A 13,216-nucleotide genomic window follows, 5' to 3' on the forward strand; every position below is an offset into this window, starting at 1 on the left:
ATTTAGGAACACAACACTTAGCAGAACACAGTCATGTCATACTACTGAAAACACACAGATTGGGTGTGTATCAGTGTATGCTACATCCAATCGTGAGGCGACCCAATTCCTCCAGTCTGGGAGAGTGTGTGTCTTCAGTACAGCACACACCACTACCCACACCTCCAAAACATCTGTCTCTGGGAGTGGGCTCACTCTTCAGGAACATTCCATACATCATGACATAATAAGACTCTGTCTCTGTGGAACAAGACCAGGGAATATTACTGAGCCAGCATAGTGGAGATTGACACACACATGCGTACATACACGCACGCACGCACACACACACACACACACAATCAAGTCTTGAGAATGGCCAAAGCCCAGATGAAAAACAGTACATATTTTGATCGCTGAAACTAAAGTAAGCCAATGAGATGCTGCTAAGCCTGTCTGTGTTTTCTTTTACTGGACAAGTCATTCTTATTTACAATGACAGCCTAGGAACAGTGGGTTAACTGCCTTGTTCAGTGGCAGAATGACAGATTTTTACCTTGTCAGGGGATTCGATCTAACAACCTTTTGGTTACTGGCGCAACACTCTAACCACTAGGCTACCTGCCGCCCCACTAACCACTAGGATACCTGTGTATGGTGGTGCAGGCATATCCAGACACTTTTTATGGTCTAGCTAGCTTACAGAGGATTTGATATTGAGTGGGCCCAAAAGGATCCAAATATTCACACATAATATGTCATGGATTCTAGTGTTTTATTGTAGAATATCAGACAAAAAGACTATTTGAAACTCCGGGTACAAGCTGCCAGGCAACATCCCTGTACCCCCATGTCCTAGTCAGGCGAGATGCACTCCAACAGAGATGCACTAAACTGTGGTCTCATTTTATAGTTGTATTACATCTTCTTCCCCTGCGCTCAAACAATAAGTGCATCTGTGTTCTTGTCTGGGTCCCTGCCTTTTTGGAAAGCTAGTTTTTTTCTAACATGATATTGTGATGTTCTTGGATTCAACTTTTGTGCACTTCCTTGGTTTCATAGTGTCTAACCATGTGTTTAGAAATATTTAAGATAACTAAATAGGACAGGTTTTCGACCAATTCAAGCTAGAACTACAAATGTATGCTTGCTAGTACTTATTTTCCTATAGCAGAGCAAATTGAGAACTACTGATTTCAAACACAAGTGCCTCAAATACATGTAATTATCTGTAGAAATGGCAGATCCTGTCTAGTTTCTTTTGGCACAAAATAAGTGAGTTGATAGCAAGCGACACCTGAGGGCTGACGCCAAGATAGGAAGAGGGTTCTGGCAACGTAATCAGAGGCAATTAGGAAGATATGTAGTGAGCAGCAGCAGTAAGGACAACCTTCCCAACTGAACTGGTGATTCCTATACTGGATGTTTAGGATGGTCACCCAGTAGGAATGTATGTGTGTGTGTTTGACAACACAAAGGAGGTCCCGTGGTAATCACTAGACGGCCATGCTACGAAGGACCAAGTATATAGTCATAATTGATGAGCCTGTACATGAGATATTTGCTTCTGACCTTTAGCATGGACAGCGGTGGCCATGTACAGTGGATATGTTGCCTGTTTCTAACCAAGGTCTTTGAAAAGACATGCAGACCTAAGGATTCAGTGCAATGCCCAGAGTGAGGGCTTTTAATTATATGTACATTACAATTATTAAACTCTGGTACAAGTCTCTCTTTCCACCGGGATTTAGCAACCATAGCGCATGCATTACCCAAACCACAGGATAATTGTCTCTCTCGAACGCACGCTCTGGTTGACACACCCCCCTGCCGAGCACGGCAGAAGGAACACACATTACACACATGGTTCAATGTGCCAGTAAATCAGCACGATCAACTTTATTTTTGAATTGTATTGCCGCTGTCACGGAGCTCTAGAATTGGCATCGAGTTTATTGTGCTAACGAAGATACAAACAGAGTAATGGAGAGCACTGAATAACATGGCAGTACACGGGGGGCCACCATCTTTATGCGTGTCTGCTATAACGACGAATCAAAGGTCAATTCTAACCATTTCTGAACATCTGAATAGCGATCTCATGACCAAAACATGTGCACTTTATAGTGGTAACAAAATGTATGGCTGATAGAGCACAACTAGCAGAGCTACAAACCATTGAATATCTTTATTTCCCGAACATCACCCCGTGTTCTAACGTGTTTCTTTCTCTTTTACAGGCAATTATCAATGTACCAGAGGACATCCCAGGCAAACGTCAAGCTGTAACACGGATTTGAAGATGACTTCCTAGAGAGGAGCAGCCATAGACTTAGATAGACATCGTATCATTGTATCGGTTTCCTGTATGGCGTCCGTGAGAGCACGGGCAGCGCCGTTGAGGCCATCTCCCTTTTGAAGTGGTACATTTTCTTCTTCTACTACGTCAATGGCAAACAAACTGCACACTGCCGCATAGTGTGTTGTTTGAGCATGTATAAAAGCCAAGGTTGGTGATTTAATTCCACCTGCAGTTATGGAATGTTTCCTCACCAGTAAATATTCATTGGCTGAATCCTCCTGGTCACCTGGATGGAATTGTGTGATCCTTCCTCAAAATGGTGAAAGTCCTCAATGGCGCTGCCAATGATAAAACAGGCTTTTGGGCAATAGAGTCCTCTATCTACACTCTTCGGGGGAAAAAAAGAGTTCCAAAAGGGTTCTCGGCTGTCCCCATAGGAGAACCCTTTTTGGTTCCGGGGAGAACTCTTTTTGGTTCCACATAGAACCCTCTGTGGAAAGAGTCTATCTCTATGGAGCAGCCAAGGTTGGCCTAGCGTTGGAAAAGTGGTCCAGAGGAGTTAGCACTACGTTCAGCCAGTCTAACGTGTGAAACACATCTCCAAGGGTGTTCATTCCCCAAGGAGACCGGGCAGGCACAAAATAGGTCACACAAAAACCAAGTCCCATCCATTCTCCCACCCACACACCATAACAACCTCTACCGTAGCCTATACTAACAAGAGTACTTGTGTTGCGTAGGGAACAGGCCTGCATCGGCATGACATGTTGACTTGCTATTTTACACCCCATTTGATATGAGATACACCGTTCTGCCTTGAGAAGACAGCCCAATATTGTAGTGTATATGCCATGTTCATCGTAAGAGCTAGTCCACCTGGATCAATAGTCCTCCTGTTACCCTGCAGCAGCCACATCGTTACATTACAACCTGGCTGCAATAAGAATCACAACATCTAGAAACACATCACAGAGGATAGGGCCAAGTGTGTATGTGTGTGGGTGTGTGTGAGCCAGTGTGTGTGCACATACATTATTTGTGGCATTGTGCGCACAAGTGACAGCAGCCATGTCAGAAGGAAGTGTGGGAGGTACGTGCATCTCACCTCTCTGTGGAGGTGACACTAAGAGGCCAGGCCACTACAGTAGGCATGTCTCTGGGTTGAGAACAGAGGGCTGTAATAACCAGGCCCAGCTGGGTTTTGTGTATTAAACGGCAGGTGGGTGGAGACGAGGCCTGCTAGCAGATTAACAGGTCGGAAGGCAGAGGGCATGCACACAACACTGCTTAATAGAATAAACGGCACGGTGAAAATGTGCTCTGTATTAAATCTAATTACCCTGCAGTAATGGCACAGCTTTTTACGATGTCCGTTGTGGCACGCCAATGTTAATTTACTGTAATGTTAATCTAAGTGGCTCCAAGTCTAGGGGATCTCTGCTTGAGGAGACTGTGTGTTTTCAGAGCAGGGGTAAGCAACTAGATTCATCCGTGTGCTTTTAAGTATGCTGCCTCTAATTCTCCCACATTTCTTTATCTCTCCTCCTGGAGGACCTGAGCCCTAGCAGCATGCCCCAGGACAACCTGGCCTGACGACTCCTGGCTGTCTCCATCCCCAGTCCACCTGGTCATGCTGCTGATGCAGTTTCTGCTGTTCTGCCTGCGGCTATGGAAACCTGACCTGTTCACCTGCTATCTTATACCGGGCCTGCTGTTTCCTCTCTCTCTCTCTCTCTCTCTCTCTCTCTCTCTACCGCACCTGCTGTCTTGGCCCCTGAATGCTCGGCTATGAAAAGCCAGCTGACCTGCTGCACCCTCTGTAACCACTGTGATTATTATTTGACCCTGAACGTTTGAACATCTTGAAGAATGATCTGGCCTTAATGATCATGTACTCTTATAATCTCCACTGGCACAGCCTCTCTGCCTTTCTAGGGAGTTTCTCCTAGCCATCGTGCTTCTCCATCTGCATTGCTACTCTTTGGGGTTTCAGGCTGAGTTTCTTTATAAACACTTTGTGACATCTGCTGATGTAAAAAGAGCTCTATAAATACATTTGATTGATTGATAGAGGCTATATAATAGAGCACAGACAGGCTGGTTGGATAAAGTCTGAGTAAGAACATCCAGTCTTCCATATTGCCAGCTGCTGTGTTTTTGGCTGAATCTCCATCTACTTCCCTGTTTTAATCAGAACACCTGAGAACCACCAGCGTGGAACATAACGAACAGCTGTGGCCAGTCTCATAGTGAATCTGCTTTGAGAGCAGTGTCCTACCTAGATCCAGACACTTCTGCTATTCTTATACACTGTAATAATAACAACACATAACAGTTGGGCTACTGTACTGCAGAAGCATAATAGGCGTAGTCTAAATGAATGCTGACACAGTAATTATACAGTAGCCTGTTTTACCATGTTTCAGCGCTGAATTAAAGCCAAATAAAGCATAATGTGCTTCCTAGGAAAATTAATTGGGAGAGAAAAAAAAAAAACACTCCTCCCGACCAAAACAAGTCGAACCATCTGAGAGCCTTTCTTAACTTCTGCATAACACACATCTCTATGATATCCTCTGATTCACATAACTAATCACCCATCAACAGCTAACACTTGGCCTTAGACAAAGTGTGTGTGTGTGTGTGTACGCGTGTATGCGAAAGACAGAAATACGTGTACAGGGAGGTGCTGTGACAGCCGGTCACGGCGGTGAGAATGATCCTATCTGCAGAACAAGTGCTTGGGAACAATCTGTGTAGGCTGAGAGGCGTTGAGCACTCGGGCAGGTCAGGTCTGCTTGCTGGTAGCACTGACATAACATCAGGTAGAACGAGAGAGAGAGCGAGAGAGAGAGAGGGTAAATAAAAGAGAGAAGGGAGAGGCATACTGACAGAGTGGGAGAAAAACAAATACAAGAAAGATTGATAGGGAGGAAGAGGGAAAAGAGAAGGGGAGAAAGAGGTAGAGGTAGAGAGCGATTCAGGTGTGTGAGCGAGCCGGTGTGTGAGACTGTCAGAGTGGGAGCAGCTCAGGCTGAATTCCACAAGTGCAAGATGATGCTTGTCTGCTCGAATTGTACAGAGACGGAACGAAAACATGACAGGAGCAGTACTGACGGACGGGGAGAGAGGCTTAGCCCATGTTTGTTTTAAAACAGTGTGTGCTGGAGAGGCTAATGAGGACAGATACTTTCTGACAGCCTGGGATACATCGTACCTCTCTGTCAGTGAGTGTTGAAGCGGCTGGACTTTTGTGCAGAACAGCCCCTTAACCAGGCAGTAGTGATACAATAGTATTGACTCTGGACTAGACTTAAGTTCTCTGTATTCTTTGTGGATATTGAGTTCTGGGCCATACAGTAGCTCTCTGTCAGTGTGCGCTGAAGCTACACTACCATTCAAAAGTTTGGGGTCACTTAGAAATGTCCTTGTTTTTGAAAGAAAAGCAATTTTTTTGTCCATTAAAATAACATAAAATTGATCAGAAATACAGTGTAGACTCCTCCCTATGTTTTAGACATGTTCAAAACTACACAGTTTCTGGCAGGGGGTATGCGATACCATATCCTCAATTCACGGGGTTGCATTCCCTTTAGACCCGGAGGTCTGTCTACTGGGTGACTGTACTAACACCAATCTTAGGCAAAGCCATACTATAAAGCTAACAGAAATATTGCTAGCGATTGCCAAGAAATGTATTGCCATGAAATGGAAATTGGATTCCCCCCTGCCAGTTGCAATGTGGCTATTGGAAGTTAATAGTTGTATTCCACTGGAGAAAATCACTTACTGCTTGAGGAATAAGTTTACAGACACTACAGAATTTGGCGACCTTTTATTGACTATATGGATAATCTCCCCTCACATCACAATGGTTGAAGAGCCAGTTTGCGCCGTTCTGTGAAGGGAGTAGTACACAGAGTTGTACGAGATCTTCAGTTTCTTGGCAATTTCTCGCATGGAACAGCCTTCATTTCTCAGGACAAGAATAGACTGACGAGTTTCAGAAGAAAGTTCTTTGTTTCTGGCCATTTTGAGCCTGTAATCGAACCCACAAATGCTGACGCTCCAGATACTCAACTAGTCTAAAGAAGGCCAGTTTTATTGCTTCTTTAATCAGACAACAGTTTTCAGCTGTGCTAACATAATTGCAAAAGGGTTTTCTAATGATAAATTAGACTTTTAAAATTATAATCTTGGATTCGCTAACACAACCTGCCATTGGAACACAGGAGTGATGGTTGCTGATAATGGGCCTCTGTACGCCTATGTAGATATTCCATTAAAAAAATCTGCTGTTTCCAACTACAATAGTCATTTACAACATTAACAATGTCTACACTGTATTTCTGATCAATTTGATGTTATTAATGGAAGAAAAACAAACATTTAAAAAACAATTGACCTGTAGCTTTCAGTTTATGAGTGTAGAGTCTTGAGCAAGCCATAGATATAGTGTTGAGTCTGTCTATTAAGTCTTGACTGTTTGAATGTTGAGTGTAGGCCGTACCTGGTTGAGTGCCGGCACAGATCTAGTCCCGATGCAGGGTGCCAGTGTGAGAGAGGGGAGGTCCTGTCCCTCCAGCTTCCGCGACTCTAGACAATTCTGTCTTTGACGAACCACCCCCGACTTAGAGTCCGAATCATCCGGCACTCTGAAAATACACAACACACATTTTATAAATGTATTTTCTTGATTTAGAGTATATTCCCCAATGCAGAATACAAGGCAGATGCATAATCTCTGAATGTAATATGTTGATACTCACGCCTGGGATAGATTCATGGTGGCATTTTTACATGCACATAAATAACTATTCAGTATAGATATTAACATTGAGGCTAGCGTGTCATGTTCCGTGGCCTGGCATTAATGTTTCCTCAGACAATGTCTGAACTGAATTACAATCGATATTTAAATGTACAGGAAGAAATAGCTGTTCACATGACAGAGCCATTTATCAGAGGTAGGCAGGACCTATGGCTTGGGGGGTAAGTAATGTTGTCTGCTGCCAGTGTGGGTCTGTGGTGGCTTTACAGCAAACAGGTACCTGGAACCAGCAGCAGTGGATCCATCACTCACTCACACACGCACACATGCCCCCCCATAGGTAACAGTACTCATATCCCTTATATCCTTTGTGTGCTCTGCAAAAGTTTTGTAATAGCCTGTGACTGTACTTCTCTCTGTATATCACTCTCTTTCTAGCACTTGTATGTCTTTAACATTCTCTGTGTATACTCTTCCTCACTACTGTCCTTCCACTGGGACTTGTCCTCCCTATTTCAACTTTCTCTCAATTCACCTGTCTCTTCAACTAACTTTTTATAGTCTCTCTTCTTACTACGCAATTAACGGTGGCTCCAAGTCATCTAAAAGGTCAGACCTCTCTCCCCTGAGTCACATTGTTCATTTCGGTCCGTGGGATTAACCTAAACTCCATCACGCCTGGCTGTTGTTGTATCAGTCAGATTGAGCTGCAAGGCTGGCTTTTGAATCCAATGCCAGGCGGACACAGAGCAATCAGGGGACAAAAATAGAGAGGCCTGAATATGAAAAAGAATCATTCATCTATTCTGAATGAACCATAATGGGATGTGTGTGAGTGGCCAGCCGCAAACACTCACTTGAGCTCTGGGTAGACGTTGTCTAGATACCACTTGAAGGATTTGCACTTGAGACTCTTGCGGAGCTCTTCCCTGCTATGAATGCTGATAATAGAGAGAGAGGGAAATTAATGAAGTGTATGTTAGAGAGAGGAACCTTTTTTATAATGCTGTCCTGCTCTTATCAGAGAAAAGGCAGTGCTACACGCTTACACAGAGGCAGGCACATTGCTCCAATATGTAATGCAGGGAGACCAAAAACGCTCTCTTCAAATAACCTGAATGATATGGTTTGAACTGAACCGTCTACCCCGTTAATCGTGCTAAACCAGATGCAATGTATGTGTTCTATAATATTTCTCTTTATCAGCCCTCTGTAGAATATAAAATATAGCAGTAGAAGTGTATGCTGTGTAGAAGTGTATGTTTGTGTAGAAGTGTATGCTGTCTAGACGTGTATACTGTGTAGACGTGTATGCTGTTTAGACGTGTGTGCTGTGTAGAAGTGTGTGCTGTGTAGAAGTGTATGCAGTGTAGAAGTGTATGCTGTGTAGAAGTGTATGCTGTGTAGAAGTGTATGCTGTGTAGAAGTGTATGCTGTGTAGAAGTGTATGGTGATATGTCACTCACTCTCCGTAGGACTTGCCCCGTGCTGCAGGGCGAGCCGAGTAGTAGAAGAGCCTGAACTCGTCCATCCACACCTCCGCCGTGCGCCTGGTGTTCCTGCAACACAGCCAGTAGAGTAGGATTCAGCAGGCGTTTTACAAACCACTTCACTCCAGGGTGGGCCAGCCCAGACCGCCAGTGTGAAAAGGCCTGGCGCGTATGTGACCGAAATAACCAAAGCCAAGCCAGCCCTCGCACATTGGTCTCAAACACATTCCAAGAAAATTCACCATCTTGCTTGGTAAAGATTAGCAGCAAAATAATAACGTTCTCCTGAGAGTTAAGTATACTGTATCATATTCCGTATATGTCAAGCTCACTCTTTTCACTGAATGTTGTGGGCCTTATGTTCATCCCAGCTCCATTTCATTACAGTTTGCATATTAAATGGGGAAAATACGTAATTGACAATTCCATAATCCTCAGACCCAAACGCACCATCCTGGTTCCTCTAGTGGACCTGCGACACCCACCCAGCCTTTAAAGTCTGAGCGCCCTGCATAGGTGAAGCGTTTCATGTAATGACGAGATTGGTCCATGGAACAGTGACTGAAGTGGGTAAATAATTCTAGTAACGTGATTCCTCTGTTGCATACTGTGGACCTTCTCCCAATATATATGTGTGCTGTTATAGATGTTAAAGGGATAGTTTATTCCAAAATCAAATTCTATTACGTTGTCATACATCCTGAACTCAACTTTAGTCCTCTTTTGACATTTGAAAGCATCTGGCAAACTTAGAATTTGGGTGAAGACACCTTTAAAGCTAGATCCCTCCCCACTTCTGTTCTAATAGAAAGATGAGGGCTGTTGGAGTAAAGCAAGCATATATTTTGGGTTCTGATGAGGTACGACAGTTGAACTAAGCTCATGAGGCATTTATAAGTTATATTCTTCAAGAATCAATGGGTATGTATAATTAATTTACAAGTCCACAACTAGGGCAACTGCAGATTCTAGCTTTAAAAGGTGCATTCCAGTGCATCTCGCGCAGAACCCACTGTCCTGTACAACTAATTAAACTAGTGTACAGCCTTATCCTATCCTTTTGTTCCTGACGGGCAGCAATACAACGCTTTGGCTTACTGTAACCCCTGCTGTTTTTACACTCCTTTGAAGCTCACACATCACATCTCTCCTTTCCACCTTACACTCAACCCTACTCTTACACAGCCTGGCTTCTGAGCAGAAGACTTTGGGACAGAGAAGGACGTAAACTGCTTGTAACACAGATGACAGTGACATTGTGCTAAGAGCGGAGCGCACGGAGAGAGCAGGTGAATAAATTAAATAGAATTATCAATGGGCATGCTGAGCCACCAGCTGCCATCAGAAGCTTTTTCTTCTTCCCAGGACATGAAATCAAACATCATTCTCGGAGCAATTATTCATTAACTCGACTGAACTATGCTAGACATACACATTCTGTTGACAGGATGAAGTAATTATTCATTGAAGCCTAATGGGGTTTTATGTCGCCAGTAAAAAAAAAAGAGATAGCTAATCAGTGAACAAACAGTGAGCGCTCACTGCCAGTCAGTCAAAGAAGATGCAGCCAAGTCAAGGGGTGACTGGAACACAACGCATTTTCTGAAACTGCTCTGCAATCAAATCAAATCGTGTGCGGCTCACTTTACATATTCAGACCATGCCGTGACCTTCCTCAAAGCTAATTGCAAAGGAGAAATCCAAATAAAGAAATCTGATTCTGTCGATTAGCGGCATTGTTAACCAAGGGCGGCATTTCGGATTCATGTCGAAGTTAAACATTTGATAAAAGACGATATGCTTTCACAAAGTTTTCAAATAATAGAATTTGTGCACACACACAATTAGCTGACTAAATCCCTGTCAAACACAGTGGGAACATGAGCCTAATCCCTAATATGGAAAGAGAGGGACAAACCACTCTGATGTGCAGGGGACAATAGAGCTTAGCATAATTCATTCAAAAGACAATGTTTGGCAAAGCTTTAGAGCACACTACAGCAATTTCTTTCATTTAAATTTGCCACGTTCGCTGCAAATCTGTTCCCAGTATTGGGTTGCATTGCACGAATATTGGCCTATCAATCACGCGAACAATGTAAAAACAGCTAAATATATATTTTTTAAGTAGTACATATGAAGTGTTACACTTATTTTGGCTGCAGTGGGTTGGCCTTTAAAAAAAAATGTTTATTGCATTGCCACGATTGTACAGCTGTAACACATGAACAAAGTGAATACAGCTCAATAACACGTACAGTATCACATACAGCGCAGTACAGTCACAGCGCAGTACTTTGGTTGTCGTGGGTTGCCTTGCTATTTTGGAGAAGGCAGTCCGATAGATCCATTAAGATGTGGGTCTGGGTGCAGTTGTTAGTTGTTTTTCTATTTTGGAGCAGGCGGATACAGTACAGATGGGGTCAGGTCTTACTTGATGTAGGTGTTGGCGTTGCCCTCAGGGAAGATGTAGGGGTGTTTCTTGCGGAAGACGTGGCCGACCCTGCTGCAGGGGATAATCTCTAGGCTCCCTCCACACATCCACACCCGGAACGAGATCTCTACACACACACACACACACACACACACAACACACAGCTATCATTAGTTATCATTGTCACATGGAATAGCTCAGGGGACAGCCATGAACCACAAAGAGTAGCACTGTATTGTATGCTCAGTGCTTTTAGACGGTATGAGTCCTAAGGCAGGGACAGGCAGGGACAGGCAGAGACAGGAGAAATTCAATTCAAACACACACAGTATTACAAAGTGTTATTGGAAATCTACAATATATGGGGCAACTCTGATGCTTTGAATATTTGATAACATGCTTGTTGCCTCATATCTCAGGTTTAAACTCATGTTTTAAACTGCCGTGTCCTCTGCTCATATAGAAGTGCACCACCAGCCACATGAATGTAAATAAACAAGTCCCTCCATGGCCTGGTCTAATTTAGCCCAGGCTAATACAGTATAAACATCGGGGCTGATGCTACACACTTGTCTTTTAAACCCAACAGAGTTGAAGTTTTGTAGCCTCAAACACAGCATATAAAATGATGCTTCCTTTTTCGGAGTAACATGCTCAAAACCTTTCCTGTAATGAACACGATGGGAGACAGAGAGCTGGTTTCAAGCGCAGGGCACAACAGGTGTTTATTGTAAAGGACCACAGGAGGAGGCAGGTAGCTGGGTCCAGGGGCAGGCAGAAGGTCATACACAGGGGGGCCAAAAAGGAAACAGTACAGGCAGGGAAAAGGCAAGTAACGTAGTCTGGGAGATCAGGCAATAGGTTAATAACAGGAAATGCGATAGGCAAAAGGAGTCATTAGTGAGGCAGGCCAAAACTATCATACGCAGGTGAATTAAATTGCAGGCAACCCAGCGCTCCGAATAGAAGTGTGTCACAAAACAAACAATACCTCACAATGATGGGGTGCAAAGAACTGAAGTAAATAGTGTGTGATAATGACGTACAGGTGTGTGAACAGGTGATCAGAATTCAGGTGATTCGGATCTGGAGAGTGAGATGTGTTCAGGGGACCTATGTGTTTGAGAGTGTGAGCTGGAAAGTGGGCTGGAGAGTGAGCTGCGTTCAGGGGATCTATGTGTTTGAGAGTGTGAGCTGGAAAGTGGGCTGGAGAGTGAGCTGCGTTCAGGGGATCTATGTGTTTGAGAGCGTGAGCTGGAAGCAGAAGTTACATTCCCAACAGGCATCTGAGCTTTTTCGACTTTTCAAAGTGTCAAAGGGAGCAGCGCAGGGAGTAAGCACATGATATAGAGAGAGAAATAAAAGAGAGTTGTGAGGGAGATGAGAAAGTGTGTGTGTGTGTGTGTGAGAGAGAGAGAGAGAGAATGAGAGAGAGAGAGAGAATGAAAGAGAGAATGAGAGAGAATGAGAGGGAGAGAGACAGCGAATGAGAGAGAGAGAGAGAGAGAGAGAGAGAGAGAGAGAGAGGAAGAGCATTCTTTTCCAGTCTCTACTCCTTTCTTTATTGATCTGATCTGATCAGCAGCAGTACAGTCAGGAGAAACTGTCTGTCTATTATGTGAACCCCAGCATCCTTCTGCCAGAGATACATGGGAGAGCGCTAGTCAGCCTCCTGGCTTTTTAGAAACTGTAATAAAGTATGAATCTTCCCCACCACTACCTCGGTTAGCCCTGGCTGTGGTGCAAAACCTGCCTGCAGATGTACCTGACAGAAGCAAGCATGAAGCAGGGAAGAGAAGTGGTCACGCTACCTATTGCTCCAGGGGTCTGGCTAGGACTGGAATAACTACAATGTTACACTCTCTCTAGCTTGTTTCACAGTGGTGTGGTGTTATGCTGGTCAATAATTGGTCATATAAAATTATGCTTAATATTTGTGTCTTGACCCTTGGTGTTTTAACTACACAGTAAATGTTTGAAGCCCATCATATGGAGAGGGTTTGATTGATTTGAAAAAGTATCACTTGACACTTTTTTGGGGGTTTGGGACTGTGGTAATGACCATTACAAACCCAAACACAATAAATCAACTGTCCCGCATTAGTAAGAAAAGGTCTCAAGGCGAAGGCATCCTTGAGCAGACTGAAAGAATTGTGTCAGCTATAGAGGCAGGCTACTAGTGCTGACAGACTGACACCCTGCACCAATTCAGGTGCTCTCAGGCACACACAACAACATAA

General features: G+C 43.9%; 1 protein-coding gene across 1 annotated transcript in view; it reads right to left on the reverse strand.

The window, feature by feature from the left end:
* Positions 1-13,216, reverse strand: part of LOC112218087 (polypeptide N-acetylgalactosaminyltransferase 14) — a 113,160-nt gene that overhangs the window by 3,306 nt on the left and 96,638 nt on the right. The window contains exons 10-13 of the mRNA XM_042300763.1: positions 10,977-11,103; positions 8,519-8,611; positions 7,910-7,993; positions 6,792-6,936 (exon numbers count right to left, since the gene is read on the reverse strand). Of these exons, the coding sequence (XP_042156697.1) occupies positions 6,792-6,936; positions 7,910-7,993; positions 8,519-8,611; positions 10,977-11,103 (449 nt within the window). The remainder of the gene's footprint in view (positions 1-6,791; positions 6,937-7,909; positions 7,994-8,518; positions 8,612-10,976; positions 11,104-13,216) is intronic.

The sequence above is a fragment of the Oncorhynchus tshawytscha genome, linkage group LG18, assembly GCF_018296145.1.
Source record: "Oncorhynchus tshawytscha isolate Ot180627B linkage group LG18, Otsh_v2.0, whole genome shotgun sequence".
NCBI lineage: Eukaryota > Metazoa > Chordata > Actinopteri > Salmoniformes > Salmonidae > Oncorhynchus > Oncorhynchus tshawytscha.